Source organism: Leuresthes tenuis, unplaced genomic scaffold, assembly GCF_036924035.1.
Source record: "Leuresthes tenuis unplaced genomic scaffold, fLeuTen1.0.hap1 SCAF_4, whole genome shotgun sequence".
NCBI lineage: Eukaryota > Metazoa > Chordata > Actinopteri > Atheriniformes > Atherinopsidae > Leuresthes > Leuresthes tenuis.
This window is the reverse complement of record NW_027325358.1, coordinates 13,985,301-14,003,039: the sequence shown is the minus strand read 5'-3', so window position 1 is coordinate 14,003,039 and position 17,739 is coordinate 13,985,301. Positions and strand designations below refer to the sequence as shown.

The 17,739-nt window shown below is 40.2% G+C and overlaps 1 protein-coding gene across 1 annotated transcript; it reads left to right on the top strand.

The window, feature by feature from the left end:
- Positions 1-902: 902 nt before the first annotated feature.
- On the top strand, positions 903-17,402 carry micall2b (mical-like 2b). The gene is made up of 16 exons (XM_072384686.1): positions 903-1,249; positions 5,032-5,080; positions 7,290-7,431; positions 7,517-7,704; positions 8,012-8,139; positions 9,297-10,013; positions 10,127-10,347; positions 11,302-11,365; positions 11,930-12,069; positions 12,290-12,354; positions 13,977-14,100; positions 14,216-14,318; positions 15,104-15,177; positions 15,252-15,366; positions 16,536-16,582; positions 17,186-17,402. Exons 1-16 carry the CDS (start codon positions 1,107-1,109, stop codon positions 17,260-17,262), a joined length of 2,397 nt encoding a protein of 798 aa, XP_072240787.1. The 5' UTR covers positions 903-1,106; the 3' UTR covers positions 17,263-17,402.
- Positions 17,403-17,739: the final 337 nt, after the last annotated feature.

Sequence of the window (17,739 nt, the reverse complement as noted above, 5' to 3'; positions counted from 1 at the left end):
TATAGCTGCTTGGTGTATAACGTCAAATAAAAACTTTTTTTATGAGTCATGTATCAAGTTTGGCTAAAACATGACATAATTCAAAGAGTGAATGATGATAAAACTCAGAGAAAAGTGAAACATTAGCAGAAACTACATCAGCAAAGGAGTATGTCTGGGTGACAGGCACTTGCTGTGTTTTATAAGTGGCTACGTTGTTGCCCAGTTACCATTTTCCATCTTTTTTTTACAGTAAAACATGACTGAATCAAAATCCTCTTAGTAGAATACAACATATTAAATATAGAAGTCTGCAGTGAAGAAACAGAAACGGTGTTGTCTATGCAGGTATTCACATGTTTGAATCGGAGAAACAAAGATGTTGTCACCCTGCTGCTTTTATGACGAGGGCAGGTGTCAGGTAACCAACACACCTTGCTAAACAGGACCAGACTGGCTGATTTGGTGAAGCTGCTAAAATAGCTGCAGAAAAAAGTCTGCCCACTTAACAAGAGCTCTCTATTAAGATGTTTTAAGCAAGACTGTTCCCTGCATGCTTCTGGTGTTATTTGTGGGGTTTTAACGATACGGGGATGCATCTATATCACATAATTAACACAGGCATAGGGTGAGGGACACTTGTAGTCATTCTGGGGTGAGATTAAAAATCAATCCAGCCAGCAACACAAATAGGGTTGATTGTATATTGATAGGGTTGATGGGAAGATTTTTATAAACTTATTGGGATGTTTTTCTCTTGTAGTTTGACTTGAAATGTTTAAAGGCTTTTCTACAGCCCTGGGGTTTCGGTTGCATATAAAGGGCAGTGTGACTATTACAGAAAGAGGTCTAAGAGGCACAGCAACAAGCAGAACTCCACCCACGCCGCGTCACTGTCGACGTTTCGCAGGTGTCACAAGCAGTAACTCTCCTCTGTGTCAGACGCGAAAAGGTGATTCCCACACACGGACATCAGTCAGATTGTTGTTTCCCGGATCTGGTGTGTCCGAGCTGCTGTGGAAAGTTTTTGAAGACTGCTGACGGAGGGAGGCGGGGGGAGAGCTCTGTGAGCGCAACAGCGGCTCTGCTGCACTCACTTACGGTCCAGTCCGGCTCTGTTCTCCGGGATGGCGGCCATCAAGGCTCTGCAGCAGTGGTGCCGGGTCCAGTGTGAGGGGTACCGGGATGTGTCCATCACCAACATGACCACGTCCTTCAGGGACGGTTTGGCTTTCTGCGCCCTCATCCACAAACACAGACCGGATCTCATGTAAGTAGAGCTGACAGTAAGAACAAGGCAGGAACTAAGAGAAAATGCATCCGATTTTCATGTTCTTTTAGATAAATCCTGCCTGTGCCACGCTGTTAACCGTAGAAACACTGTCAGTGGTTTTACTCCCAACTTTAAGGAAGATTTCACCCGTTTTTTTATGAAAGAACAAACTTGAGCTCTGTGGGTTGGTAGGAAAACCAGGAGGAAGGGCTCCGCTGTGGTCTCAGCTGTGGACTCAGCGGAGCGCAGGGACCAAAGGGGCCAGTGTGTAACCACGCGGTCCCTCAGAGGTCTGCTTGTCATTTAGGGGTTTTGAAGACAGCGTGTCTACACATCTAAACTGGACTTTATTCTTATGAGGACGTATCGGACCAACCTTTACACTTACTCCTCCCAGTTACATGTTATGGTGTGATCTCACAATTGGACAGTGAACAGTCAAGAACAACAGGCATAAAGTAGAGGGAAGCAAATAATGGCTGTAAAGATTTGTGTAATGTAAGCATCCAAACACCTAAAGTTGAATCCCACTAAAAAGAATTTGTAACACACAAAAAAAAAGAAAAAAAAATCATTACAAAAAATGTCTCTACCCAAGAGGTCCTGCTACTTAGCAGCCACCATTGGACATGAAACAGAGTTTTTAAATGGGCATCCTTTCTCCATCCATTTTTCATTAGCGCACAACTTGTCTGCAGTCTTGATGGCATCTTCTTGTTCCTCATACCAATGTCCTCCCATGTCTTTCTGACCTTTTGACAGATTAAGGTCAATTGTGTTTGGCTCTAAGCCCATGAAAACGGAAAAGGAATGGCTACTGCTGTAAAAATGAAGAAGTACATTTATGGAGCACAGACAATGGCCGTGCCTTTCAATCTTCCCTATTTTTTTACACTCAACTTCATGCCACCTCAAAAGCAGCTCTTTGTCCACTTTGTCTTTTGTCTCTTCTGCTGCAGGGCAAAGCTAAAGGCCCAACAAGACCACAACACAAACAAGAGAAGCTACACTCCAGGTTGTTCACTTAATATTCACACTGCTCCCAAAGTTGTAATAGAAAGCTACCATGGGTTGATGTGTGTTGACATAGCTGTTCGTAACTTAAATGCAAGACAAACATTGTAGTGTGGTGGAATTTGTTGAGCAGCTGATGATCTTTTCTTCTCGTCCAGAATCATGAGGACTTCTTGCCTCCTAAAGTAACCAATCAATACTGACTTAAGTTCTTTCCTCTCATCTAGAAACTTTCGTAGTCTGGTTGTAGAACCTGTCATAAATCTACAGCAGCCTAAATTGTACCTCAAACTCTTCATAGCCCAGTTTTTGGGCTCATTCAGCGAGCATGTTGGCGTAACACAGAAAAAAAAAAGAAAAGACAAAAAAAAAATCTATATCGTGTTAGTTTGAGCAAAACCGTACCGAATCGATCTTCTCAAAGCCCCCAGATAATGTGCTTGGGGATCAAATCACTTCTGCACGTACACACTGAACTAGACTTAAATGACCCTTGGTGCTTGACGAATGCTTCAAAATGCCATATTTTTGTAAGGACAGCAAGCATCATGTAAGTTATTTTATTTTTAATACAACCAAACTTGGAATGAAGCTGCTCTCAATCACATATTTTTCCACTTCTTTTGTCAGGCAGCAACATGCGTCTGAAATTGGGACTTAAAATCAGCCAGACCACATGTCAGTCTGTGGTCACTTAAAGCATTTCCAGACTGTCGCTCTGCTCTAATAAAATCCTTGTTTTGTTATCACAGCATCATCTGACAAAATCACTAGTCCAGTAACTTTAAGACAACGTCTGTGCACTGAATTCAACTTCCCTTAAATGGACAATGAAGTCTCAAAGGGAAAGTTAGAATGTCTTGAATGTTTCTTAATGCAGTCCATAGTGTTGCAACATCTGACATTGTTCAGTCAATAACTTGATTCCACTCCCATGCATGTATACTGGGACAAGGATAATGGTCAGATTAAATGGTCAGGTTGAAGTTTAGCTGTAGCTAGACCCAACTCTGCAGGTGAACGTACTGACGTATTGTTAGCTTGGTGATGTTGGTCTAACTCTAATGGAACTCATTAGCAGTCACAGAGGGAAATGTGGGCAGTCAGCCGGTAGCTAACAGCATCTTTTAGTCAGCTGCAGCTAGCTTTACTCTGCAGGTGAGGAGAGATTCCTGGTTACTTCAGATTCTTGAGTCTGATTGTATAGACTGGTTGTTCTTATGGCCTTGGCGATGATGGCTTTTGGTTTACACTCAAGTGCTAAAGCTAGACTCTTTAAGATGTCCTCGTGTTTTTAGTCTGAAGTTACAGACCGAAGTGTCCTGGCCAATGTTTTTTTTTCATCCTGTGCTTTTCAGTCTGTCCAACTAGTAAAAGCATCTGGCCTCCCTCTGTGTGTCGATTTCTGTCAGGTTTCCTTGTATTTTAGAGGATTTTATTCTCCTCACAGAATCTTTGTTTGGAGCTTGCTCAGATAAAAAAAAAAAAAGTGAAGTCCCTTTCCTCAAAAGATTTAAACTCATGATTTAAACTTGACACTTTCAGACCCATAGCTTATTTAAATTAAAACAAAATCCTCTTAAACTTGAGTTTCCTGAAAAATGTGATAAAGTGTCAAGGAAAAAGCACATGAGAAGTTAAACCATAGGCTTTTATTGTAAATGATTGACTTTGTACGTCCTGTTTATTGATAATGAAAAAGCTTGTGTCTTAAAAATGATTAAACAACTCTCTTGTCAAAAGTAACCTTAGTGTGATGCATCAGGTTTGATTGGATTAAACACTGAGGATACCTTTAAACCATGACTAATAATGTTGTCCAATTGTTATTTGCTTCCTTCAGAGCTCTTTATCTGACATGTGATTAGTAGAGCCAACTGTTTGAAAAATAGTTGTCAGTTTTGAAAGGAAAATGTTTGAATGACTTATTAACCTTAAGTAAAGTTGAGGTTAAGATTAATGTAATGTAAATCCGTTCCATAAAGGTGACATTTTTTGGGGGTATTTTATGTAGTGATAAATATCTTATTTTTCTTTTTTTACTGATCAGAGTAATATTTATCATGCTATATATTAGTGTGGTCTATACAATATCATCCCAGTTCTGCACAGAGTGCTGGAAGGAAAATGTCTGGTGTTTATCTTTGAGTCTTGCAGGAAACAAAAAGAGAAAGGTCAACCCTTGAATCCCATAACATTTTTAATTACAGACGGAGTTTCCACCAGGAAACAATGGGTTTGTACCTGGAAGCTACGGTATAAATGACATGGGTACATGCTGGCTTGAATAAGATCAGACGGTTCGTTTTTCAGATATTCCAAATTCATAACTCGCTATCACAAACTGAATCTGGGCCAGTTGCTCTTTATTTTTCCTCACACCTCGTTTTGTTTCAGGGAGGAACATTAACACACAGTGCCATCATTTCAAGAGGAAATCTACACTTTTCTCCACTCCAGTTTTTACCCTCAGCCTGGACAAAGTGATAAAAGCCTAAGCATTGGTTCAAAGCTTTGCTCCACTTGCTCAATATAGACCCTGTGATTAATGCAGGCTTGGCTTTGTGTTGCTTTCAGTTTTAGAGCGTGGGATAAGTGACACAGCAGTCACAATGCTGATCTGTCTCACTGTCATGTCGCAGGAAGGAAGCTATGCATGACTAATGAAGATATGCTCCCTCCATTGTGCTTGTAAATAAATGAGGGCAGTGAGAAAGATGGATCACATGCTTTGTTGCTCATGTTGTCATGTTGTTCTGTTGCAGAAATTTTGATTCTCTGAAGAAGGAAAATGTCTACGAGAACAACAAGCTGGTAAGACATGTTTACGTTCAGTTTTTCTGATGGTGTTGTAGGTCCGACACTTTAACTGTTGATTACACTGCACCCCCCACCCCCTCCAACACATTATTAAAACGTGGAAGAACAGCAGTGAACCATCATCCCTGAGGAAGAAATATAGTCTTCAGAAAATCCTGAACTGTCATGATCACCCTAAACATTTTGGTGAAATCAAATCGAAGATAATCTAAAGTAGAACTTTTGGCAGCGGTTAACCGTGGAAGAGCATTTCTCACATGCGCAATGCAAAGATGAGCCAAGGTATTGTGGCTAAACAGTCGCGTAGCTTTAAGAAAAACCCTTTTCTGGTGGAGGAAAAAATGTCTTCCGTTTGCAGGGAGCAAAAAGATTGGACTCTGGAGCAATGGATGAGGAACATGGGCTCAGACGAGTCCAGATTTACTGTTTCTAGAGTGATGGGCCCTCCTGAGTAAGAAGAGCGGTGAAGTTCTGCACCCATCATGCCTCATTCCTACTGTACAAGCCTGTGGGGGCAGCGCTATGATCTGAGTTTGCTTCAGCTGCTCAGGTCCAGGTTCAGCAACACCATGTGCCCAAAAACTGAGGTCAGCTGACTACCTGAATATGCTGAAAGAGCAGATTTTTCCAGGTTTATTCCGTCCATTTTTCTTCTTTGGCACATTCCAAGATGACAATAACTGGATTTATTGGGCTCAAATTGTAAATGGATGGTTCAGGGAGCATGAGACATCATTTTCACACAGAGGTTTTGTCTACAATAATTTCACATCTGTGCGCTCTCTTTCCTGAGTTGGGAGGTCTTTGCTCTGAATTGAATTAAATTAATTGAATAGTACTTTATTAATCCCAAGGTGAAATTACATTTAAACTAAATTTGCAGTCAAAAACAATGATGCATCCCCTCTGTTGTCAGGGTTACTGTTGGTCTACATCTACTTCCTAACTTATCCCAGGCCAGTTTGCGGAACAACTGAAAGTTGAAATGGTATAACAATTTAACCTCTTTTAAAATCAACCAGTTTTATGGAAGTTTTGCTTTTATGGCATACTCAATTTTTAAATCACAAGAACTGCAGGCCTAAATGGATTAAATGGAGTAAATCTGAAACACAGGACAGTTTACTCTTGAAACTGAAACTGATGATTTGTCACAAATTGACCCGCATCCCACTGTAACAAGTATTGTGAGGTTCACAACATTTGAATAGAGGTTTTTTTTTCATATATTAAATGTCGATGAACCCTGTGAGAAGCAGTGGAATGCTTCTTAAAGTGGTTGCCGTGTTAAAGTTGTTGCTAAAATAAAGTTGTTGCCTTTTGAGAAAATGATCTAAGAATATACTTTGCAGTCAAATCTGTTGCTTTTTACATGTCTGTTTACTCTGGATGTTGCTTCAGTGCCACATTATGTTGGATCACACGCGCCAAACACAGTGGTTCAGTGTGGTGCTGCGATTTTGGCTGCTTTGATGCATTCTTTACTTTCATTTTATGCTCGGGCTTTGGTGTTGAGGTCTGATTCTGGCAATAGATCTAACATGGGAACAAACAGGAGAAAGTGCTCGTGAGAGGTGAAGGCTCAAATTTGGCAACAATTACATGACACTACCCTCAACTTAAAGTGCTCTTGAGCAATGGCTTGATCAATGTAGTTTTTATGGCTCTCTTATCTGATTACTACATAACCACTCTGGTGCTCCTTGGCTTGCCTCTGCTTGTTTTCTTCTTCTTCTTCTACCAAGGAACTGGTGAATGTGATTCTGGAAATTCCTGTCTCACTCTCACTCTTAAGTCTTACTTAATCAAGTGTGGATTTAGTCTTTTTTCTGTAAATAAAGACACATAGCCACTCACTTTTTGTTTGAGGAGAAAGTAAGCTCATGTTCATATTGAGTCTTCAAAATGTAAAACATATAACAATTACATAACTATATATACATAACTAACATACTTAAGCTTAAAGGTGTCAAAATGTGGTCCTGTAGTAAAAGTTAAAATACATAAATCTCAGAATATGTATTATCTTATTCATTGATTTCATTATTACCTTTATGACATCCATTCTCTAAAAGGATGCCTCGAAGGTGGTGTTGGAAGCTTTTAAAGATTTGTGAATGTTTATGGATGCTTTTATTTGTTTTTTTCTTTGGCACTTTGAGCTTGTTCTATTATGTTGGTTAAAGTTTACTTTCATTTGCAGGCGTTTAGAGTTGCAGAGGAGGAGCTGGGAATTCCAGCATTGTTGGATGCAGAAGACATGGTGGCTCTTAAAATTCCTGATCGTCTCAGCATTCTGACCTACGTCTCGCAATACTACAACTACTTCCACGGACGCTCCCCCAGTGAGTATTGATACTGAATCTCTGTGTTCGTCCTTGCCTCTGCCCATTTCTCCTCATCTCATCTCTGAAATCTGTGTGCACACAGTTGGTGGTATGGGAGGTATAAAGCGTCCAGCTGAGGCCCCCACCAATGAGCCCTCTGGGAAGAAGAACCAGCCTGTGGTGTCCAAGGTGTTTGCCTCTGCTAAGCCGGCAAGAGAGAACAGTCCTCCTCCCTCTTCCAACATTACAAAGCCCTCTCCTTCACCAAAGCAGATCAGGAATTCAACACAGGTAACCTATGCTACATGGATACCTCATACTGCTTTTCTAATTAAGATGGTGCTCGATTTCCAAAAGTGCAAAGTGCAAAAGTGTGTTTATTTTTTATTATTATAATTTTTTTTGGAAATACTTTTCAAGGCAGAATGTGTAAATTCAACAAGTCAAAGCCATTCAGAAAAACCTAAATGACTATAGTAATGCTTAGCTTTGTCAGCTGCAATAGATGAACATGCTACTACAAAATGAACAAAAGCACCCATGAGTATGTTTTCATGAGTGAAGTTCCTCATCAGGACCTTCTCTTTTTCTCTTCCAGGGTGTTCATGTTGAGAAATCCCATCCGACAGGCACTCTGAGTAACAAATGTGTGTCCTGTCATAAACATGTCCACCTGGTGCAGCGACATCTAGTGGAGGGGAAGCTCTATCACAGACACTGCGCAAAGTAAGGACACCGATGCTGCCGGAAGATAATATCTGCTGAATTCTGATCAAAGTGAACTTCTATCACTGAAGAAATTTCCTGCAAAAAATGCTTATTGATTGTATACTGTACATGAATATTTTTTTTAAGCAAACTACATAATATTACCATGTAAAAAAAAAAAAAGTTAAGTGTTCCGTGCAAAAGTATTAGGTACAAAAAATGGTCCCTGTGTCTGCAGACTTCACTCTCGCATTAATATAAAACAGGATTTTACTGTTGTAGTTGGCTGAAGTTGAGCTCATTTTTAAAATTTGGTGTCCAACTACAGTAAAAGATTAGTTTTAGCATGAATTAATCTGCTGATTATCTTCCCCATTAACTCTGAGTTTGTAAAATTTCAGAAAGTATTGATAAATGCCCCGAGGCACGCTCTGTACATTCATCAAGATAATGATGAAAGGGTTTACTGTCTAAACTGTTTCAGCATATCCTTAGATTTTATAAGTTCCTCATATGTATTGTGCGATAGCCCTCAACTGATAAGTTAACCAGTTACTAATGCTGCTGGATAAATGTAGTGAGGTATCAAGTCTAATATTAACCTCTAACTCAAATGAGTCGGTTTACTTGGACAGATTCCAACACAAGTTTTCATTTCCTTGATCTACATCAAAGAGCATTTATCTTTTTAATCAGTTAGTCAGTAAGAAGAACATTGAATTAAAAATAACATAATTTCACTTCAGTCAGAGTAAGTCTTTCTATTTTATTTTGTTCCGTTATATTTTCTCTCTTTTGGCTCAACTTTGTATTTAATGAAAAAAAAGAAGCACCAAAGTTTCTAAAATATCACAAAATCAGCCTCTCAGTAGTTTGACCATTATTTTGAAATGTACAAAAGAGGATAAAAGGGTACATAAGCTTATTGACTTTACCTGAAGTTAATTAATTAGCTAGCAATGCATTTGTGAAATAATTTCTTTCATATGACTCACAGTGACATTATGGAGCTCTATTGTGACGATGTCAGGTTACGGTCTTGGTTTGATTGTGAATGATTTTAAAGTTGCAACATTTAGATTTTTCCAGGACAGTGTTCACGTTAAAAAAGCAGCTTGTTTATGAGCCCTGGAAGACTTTCCTCATGTAACCACGTTGTGTTTTCTGTATTTCAGGTTGCTATCAACAAACATAAGCTCACCGCTGTGGGATTTACCCACAAACACCCATGTTTCCAAATACACTCCACAACCTGATTCCAGTAAAGCCAACACAACAACTCCAGCTCACACACCGTCCAGACTGGGACCAGCATGGCTGACAGAGAAAACCAGCAACCCTCCCAGTGTCTCCAGCACATTTTCTACTTCACCTTCTTCCCGGCCTGCATCAGGTCTTGCTTCTGCTGCGAAGGAAAGTCTAACAACCTTCGTCTCCAAATCCACACCTTCTCATAACACTACCTTCACTACGACCACCTCAATCAGCACTAGACCCACCGCTGCTCCTCGTACTTTAGTTACTGCGGCCAAGACGCGAGAGAACAAGCTAAAGTTCTTCCAGACAGATAACACTCCTAACCACGAAGAGAAGAAGACGACAACCATCAGCATGGACATAAATAAAGGTCAGAGTTTGAGTGGTAAGACACAGGATGTAAGGGCAGGTCAGGCTGTAACTGTGGTTGTAAACGTTAAGGATGTGGATAAGAGTAAGGATACAGCTAAAACAACAGGTGTGGGTGGCATGGCTCGCATGAAACAAGAAAACCATGAGAGTAATAAGACAAAAGCATCAGCAGCGGCCTTCATCTCTAAGAAACTAGCTGAGGAGAGCAACAATAACAACAATAAGCCATCGTGGACGACTGTGGCTCTCAAGAAAACAGACAAGTAAGTAGTTAACCTCAGACACACTCAAGAACAGGATTCATCTTTACATCCTGTTTAAGTCTGACCTCTACTGGTGAAGAATGGCATTTAATGAGTTTACCACCACTTTTCAGGCCTCAGTCTCAAGTAGAGACACCTAAAAGGGAGACAGAAGGTGTCAGAGGGAGGGTGAGGCTGAAAGCAGACCCATCACTCCTCGCAGACCTGCAGCCTGTGAAGCCCCAGAGCCCTGCTCGCAGTCCTGCTCGCAGCCCGGCCGGCAGGAACGGAAACACAGACAGGACTCCAGACAGAGGAGGCTTAAAGACCGGCAGAACATCACCCAACACATCAGGTTAAAGTCATACACACTCACATTGGTGTTGTGGTGTGCAGCGTTTTCTCTTTTTTCCTTTTGCCACATCTCCCCTCCTGATTCATTTCATTGCTGGATGAGATGATAGATAAAAAATAATTACACACAGTAAATACAGTGTATCTGATAAGTGAAATCGCACAAAGTCCATTAGGGCTGAAATGTTGTGTTTGGCTAATGTGTTTGTGTGTGAAGGTGTGTGTGATTTTTAAAATGTTTTCTTGGGCTAAGCAACATATTAAAACAATACAGATTAGCATGGCTACTTGAGTTGGTTTATTGGTTTGAGAAAAAAAAAAATAGATGAAAATAAAACCCTTGATACAAAAAAAAAGTGTGAACCTTAAAACTGTCATTTACTTAAAACTATGTGCTTACAGTATAGGCAAAAACCTACATAACAACATATAATTTTATGATTTCATTTAGTCACTAAATGTTTAGACTAATTGCTTATGAAACTATTTTGTATAAATTCTACAACAACTTTCATTCAAAGTTTTACATACTGTCGCTATAGATGTAAAGACTTACTTAACTTTACCTTTTGTCGCTATATATATATATATATATATATATATATATATATATATATATATATAAAGACTTACTTTAGTAAGCAGCAGAACAAAGTAAATACTAAAAGACTAATCTTACAAGTAAAAGAAAAAATAATCTAATTGCGTTCTAAGGACACCAATTCATTCCACTAAAAGTTGTCTGACACAGAGTCGAAGATTGTTTATGTTATAAATCAAAGTAAAATGAATGCAGGACAAACAATCATTAACTTGAACTGATTTTGCAAATCGAGACAGTTTATTAAATGAAAAACGGAATAAAAACAACCTCCTTTCCTAATTGTTTGTGAAAAGTGAAAAACAATTAGTTTGTTTCAATGAATTTCCCCCTTTTTTTTTTTTTTTTCAACAGTGTCAGAAAATGAGTCTCCAGCGGAATGGAGGTTGAAGCTCAAGCATGTTTCCAAAGAAACAAAGTAAGACTTATTTACATACTTATTTTATTTGTGTTGTCACTATCTCTATGGTTCTGAGCAGTTCGTATCGCCTGGCTCCCGTTGCTGTTGTCATAACAACGGGGAGTGTCTGTACACAGGTGGACTCTCAGCATATTAACATCATGAAGCATTAACTGTCGAGGCTCCCTTTTTTTTTTCTCCTGATGTCTTGTCCATCCATCCAGCCTGTGTTCCAGTCTTCCATCCGTCTCTCCAAACATTCCTCCCACAGGAAGCCTGTACCTGCTGCTCCTCCAAATGGCTCAGCCATCATTTGTAGTCGGAGCTCTCGGTCTCTCCTCTTCCGCCACATGCGTGTTAGCCCCAAATGGTGTCAGGACTGAGCAGAGTTCTCTGTGGTGCAACATATGCTCATTGCTCAGAGTTCCTTTCCTACATGACCTTTACTTTCTCTCTCATGAATCAAAGCTACAGACTGTAGCAAGACAAAAAAAAAAAAAAGGGGGGACTACTTGTGGAGGTAAATTAACTGTTGTTTTAATTCTCTAACTCTTGGCCTGTTCTTTCTTCATCCATCCACAGACCTGCAGGCGCTCCACTGTCTTCCCCTAAGCCGTGGCCTAATGGATCTAGAAAGACTTCAGAGCCTTCTGTCGGGCTTTCCTCTTCCTCCTCTCATCTCGCCAGCCCGAGCATTTCTGTGACTTCACCAGCATCAAAGGGTAAAAATGTAGTAACCTGTGTTGCGATTTTTGTTCAAATTAGATATGAATTGTACAAGCAGCAGAACAATACTCTAACACTTCTTAGTACTATTTAATATTAATATAAGAATTGTTACTATGGCAATCATTTCCATTTTTTTTCAGGGGTTTCTTCTTATTTTTCTCTTGTTCTCAGCTTTATTAAATCACTTTGTATATTCTACCTATTTCCACTCAGGATTACAGAATGGCCAGAAAGAGCAGACCGCAAACGGCACCAAGTCAGAGTCAAAGATTTCTAAGGTAATGACCCTCTGACGGAGAGACTGTGCTTGTCACATTTTTGTCCATCCTCAGATTGCAGCATCACCTTCCCGCAATCCGGGAACAATGTTTCACTTGTGTTACTTGATTTAGCAACTTTTCACACTATCCAAGCAACTTTTTTTTTTTGCTGCTTTTCAAAATTGGAACCTTTCAATAAATTCTTGAAACCGATTGCTAAAATGCTCACATTTGAACCTAAAATCGTATGTCGATGATTTGCTCTGTTGCTCACTCTGTCACGACACACGATCTTTCTGCCCAGTCGCACAAGTAGATTGTAAAGCCGGGAACAGGCGCACACTTTGTCTGCTGGGCTGAGGCTTCCCATGCATGGGCATCAAATCGGTCTACAGTAGCAAAGTTGCTCTTCGTAGCTAGCATCTGTGCTCTTCTTTTCTGTTTGACACATTTCAGCAATAGTTGTGTTCGTCAAAATTTAAAAATAGGGTAAGGTTTGTTTTAAATTGCAAATAAAAGATATAGGATCTCATGGGGATTACATATTTTCTAAGGGGATTCAAAAAGGATCAAAATTCGGGTATTTTGCAGGACCTTGAATTTTTTTCAAAAATGTCTTAAGCCAAAATCCTGATAAATTCAGTCGTGGCAAAACATTTCTGCATGCTCAGCAGGTTCACAGCTGTTGGTTTAGTGCGCTCTGAAAGATTTTACACTGCAATAGACATGTAACAGACTGTGCCTTGCACGTATAAAAGAGTGTGAACATCCTGAGTCACAGCTTGGACACACAAAGCCCTTACAGAATCAGGAGGCCTTATAATTAAACATGCTAATACATTATAGCTATGACCCTGTTTTGTTGATCACCTTTGTTTTATCAGATCAGAAATACTTAGTATGAAACCACAACATACACTGGACAAAGCATGTCAATCTAACTGACTCCTAAACTAATTCCATATTTTAAATGTGTTCCATACAATTCTCTTCTATAAATAAACGTATAGCTATTTGTTTTATTGCAAAAGGCAACAGATTTCAAACCACAGGCTGAAGGGAAAAATGTCAAGATGCTACCATTTCAACCCACTGGAAGTGTTTATCCAATACCTCTTTGGTATTTAGCTCAGTTTATCTTGTGTTATTTCACAAGAAAAATCCTTCTGGAACACTTTACAGAGAGAGTAAACAAGGTTAGGACAAGGCCAGTTCAACCCAGAAAAGAAGTTTACTGATATTACAAGTCCAGTAGGATTGATGGGCTTTGAGATGCTGGACCTTCTTTGGTCAGGGGAAGTTGAATGATTTTTCACTTAATTACCCATAAAAATGAATGTACAGATAGCTGTATATCTGACTTGCAGGTGTGTGTTCAAGCCTGCTTCAGTATGACTCCCGTTGGGTCCGCTGCAACAGGAATGAGAGCGTTTTACCTGCAATTCTTCTGTTCATTTAACCAGCTAATGCTGTTTGGTGGTGCTGAGGGCAAAGGAATAGTAAATGTACAGAGCTGAATATTAAATGTAAAGAAGTTAAAACTAAAAAAAAATAAAGTCAGGAAAACAGTCATTTATGTGTCAATGATGGGATGCAAATTAAAACTTAATTTTGTTTGCCCATGTGTGTCACATCTGCAGACAAAGCCAGACTACATTCCCAAAGAGGACATCATAAGGGAGCTTCACGAGATCGAAAATAATTTGAATGAACTGGAGAGGAGAGGTGTTGACCTGGAGATGAAGCTGCGCAGCAGCGAGGAAGGTGAGATAAACCCATTCAGAATGCACATGCCTCCTCTAGTCGGAACATGGTGTGAACTAACAGGCAGACTCGGAGGAGGGAGTGTATCTGTGACTAACTGAGTGTGTTTTCTCAGAGGGTGACGACGACACTCTCATGAATGAGCTTATGGTTGAATGGTTCAGCTTGATCAGGAACAAGCAGGTGGCCATGCGTCGGGAGTCTGAGCTCGTGTATATGTGAGTGCACACACACACACACTAAGAAAAAGGGCTATGCCACTATTTAGCGATTAGCAAAACAGACTTGTGGCCAGAAGGTTGACAGTTTGAGTTCCCAGTGTCCTCCTCCCTCCATCCCACAGCAAGGAATGAGGCAGCACCCGCCCCACCCCCACCGGCTTCACTGACCAAACAGAAGTTTGAGGCAGGATGCCTTTTTAGAACGCATACACGGCACTTCTTCTTTTGATACATAAATGCTGAAAAGGCTTAGAGATAGACATGATGAGAACTTTTTGGTTTAATAACGTCTGGCCACTTTGTTGCCACCACAAAACCTATATAGTAGATATAATGTAGTACATTAAATGTACTAATTATAACCCCTCTTACAGTATTTTGGCTGCTCATTTTACATCTTACAGCTATTCAGTTTTGACTCACTCTCCGTACACCACTTCCTCTGCTCTGAACAGCTGGCAGACGCAGTTAAATTCATTCTTAATGAAGTAGACTTGTTAACAGGTAAAGAGCTAACAGGAGAGTCAATCAGGAAAAAAAACATTTGATGCCAGTTTGAATTGATATTGATGTAAATTATGATAAAACCTAAAGGTGCAACTGGCATTAAGTCTTCTTTATTGTACATGCACCACACTTCCTAGAATTTATCAGCAAGCCTTATCTACAGTAGCTAACAAGACACCTCCTTAAATCTGCTTTTTTTTATTTTCCTGGTCCAGTCTGAAAATATATGCTGCTTGACTTATGTTTAATGTTTGTCTGTTTCTCATCATGTGCAGTGGAAGAACTCAGGACCTGGAGGAACAGCAGCCCAGCGTTGAGCAGGAGCTCAGGACGCTGATGGAGAAACCAGGTGAGGACTTCAGAGGAACAGTTTCAACAGTCTACAGCAGAAGCAAAAAAACTAAACTCTGTTTGTGTGCACAGAACATTTGAAAACGGCCTGGGACAAGAAGAGAGAGGAACAGTTGATGGAAAAACTGGTGGAGATTGTCAATGACAGAAACGCTATTGTCGAGGGTCTGGATGAGGACAGACTGAGGTGAGTTTTTACACTTAAAAAAACGGGAGGAGACTGAGTACGTTGTGTATGAAAGCTAGGATGTGAATATGGTTAAATGTCATCTTAGATTAACAGCATACAGTTCTTTTTTAAAGTGATGTTCCTTTTAAAAAAGATAAATAAATCAAATGGACAGTTGTCAGAGCACTCGGTTTGAAGAATCAATGTGGGATTCTCAAGCTGTGGCTCACAAGGGAGCACATAAGAGCTCATTTTTGGCATAAAAAACAACTCAAACCTCAAAAATGTCATAGCAGTATGAGCAAATGCTATCTACACTGACTGTTACACAAAGTTTTATTGTTTCCTTTATTATTTTGTCAACTGAGCAACATCCGTGTTGCTCTGCGTCATTGCATGCATGGTGGGCGCGAAATGAGCCCTCCCACTGATCGGCTGAGTCCATTGGGAGTTGTGTCAGACTTGTTGGATTACTCACTGCTGGGCATCACATATGCAAAGATTTGAAGGATGTTACATGTTTGTGCTTCTCCACGCTTTCTATTAATTTTTACTGTCTTGTCGTTGGTGTTTTGGGATTAGACTGGCAGACTCCCCGAGTCACAGCTGATCAGCGGCAGGAAACATTGAGCAGCCATTGTGCATGGAATGACGTGCAACAGCACAAACGTTGTTCAGTTAAAAACTGTATAATATTCTCTATATATGGCGTTCACTTGAACTACTGTGGTAGTTTTTAGGCTTGAGCTCTTTGGTCCACTTCTGGGTAGCTCTTAGCTTTACTTCCTGGTTAGAATTCCTCCCTGATTCTCAAACGGAGTGTCATGACTGCTGTCTGTTGCAGGCAAGACCCTGACTACTCACAAGTACTTCACACAACCCCACATGAAAAAAACAAAGTAGCCCTTTAAACACGGCTTCTCAATTTTAGGACAGCAATTCTAAACAGAACAAAAGTAAAGTGAAAATCCTCAGAAATGAGCACAAAGTGAGGAGTTCTGGACACCGACAGGAAACGGTTAAATCCATTTTGCAATAGAAGGTTTTGCTCCATATACAATTAATACAATAATTTTTATAACACTTACTGTTTCTTAGTTTTGGTACACTGTAGGAATACAGTTTATGCTCTCACAGGTATGGACTGCCGTTAATCCATGTTCTCTCTTTGTGCTTCCTTGTCTCAGGGAGGAAGAGGAAGATGAGGAGCTAAACAAGATGATGAAGAATTTCAGTGAGTGTTTCGACTGCCTCCACTGGCACCCGCTCCTGTTCTGTTGATTAGTTATCACAACCTTAGTGTCCCCACAACTTATTTGGTTGATAGATTATGAAGTTGTGAATTTTCATCACGTGCATCTCTAATTGAAGTGGATAAAATTCTCATTGTGCTTTATGGAAGTTTCGGTGCGTGTGTGTGAACTTTTTCAGGGTGCCATTGAGTAATGTTTTCATTTAATTTGATCTAATGTCAGCTAATGGAAAATGCATCTAACACAATGCTTCCCCTGCTTCTTTTTTTTTTTGGTCAGCATCATTCCTATTACACAAATGGATAATGCAGGCGTTTAATTTGACCCTCTGATAGAACAGAGTTAAAGCCGGCTTCATTTGCAATTCATGATCAGCAATGCGGAGCTGAAATTGAGGAGATTTATTGAACTTCAGTGAAAGGTCATGTTTCAGTGAGTGTATGCAGACGGTGGGCTAAAGATTAGCCATTTCAGAGGAATGAATTAATAAAGTTAATGCCAGAGTTTCACAGTTCATTCTCACTTTGTGTACAGCCCTGTACAAGTTTGTGTTTATTTGGAGTCTTCTTTTCTTTCTCTTTTAGACATCAAGAAGGAAAAAACAAAGAAAAAGTCTCCCATGTCCAAACTGTTCAGCTGGGGAAGCAAGAAGGAGGGATGATGCTCTGCAAAACGCACCGCTGTGTCTCTTTGATGTTCTTGCCTCTTACTGTCAGTGTACTCAGCCTGTGATTCATTGTGTGACACAGATACCGAGCGAGCGAGCGTGCGTGCGTGTGCGTGCGTGTGTGTGTACAGCACACGCAGGCGAGTGTGCATGCAAGAGTGCTGTCATCATTTTCCATGCGTCTTAAAAAATGCCCTTCCCTCTGTCGACTGCATCAGTCAAGATCTGACATTACTCCTGGTTGCCAGTGTAACGCACACACAAGCACACACAAACACACACAAACAGATGATGTTTGAGGGTTAATGACTCCCCTGTCGTGATGTGATGGAGTTCAGTGCTCTGGTTGTTTAGTTCTAATCTCCTTCCAGTCTTAATCTCTACAATTCAACCCACACACACACACACACACACACACACACAAACACACTGGCTGCTTCCTTACATTTTCTTACTCGTGCAACTCATCGA

Bases quoted from the DNA above. Each gene is read 5' to 3' on its own strand.
- micall2b (XM_072384686.1), top strand. From the start codon at position 1,107: ATGGCGGCCATCAAGGCTCTGCAGCAGTGGTGCCGGGTCCAGTGTGAG. The intron at 7,705-8,011 runs GTAACCTATGCT...TTTCTCTTCCAG, and splicing joins AGATCAGGAATTCAACACAG to GGTGTTCATGTTGAGAAATC. The intron at 15,178-15,251 runs GTGAGGACTTCA...TTGTGTGCACAG, and splicing joins GACGCTGATGGAGAAACCAG to AACATTTGAAAACGGCCTGG.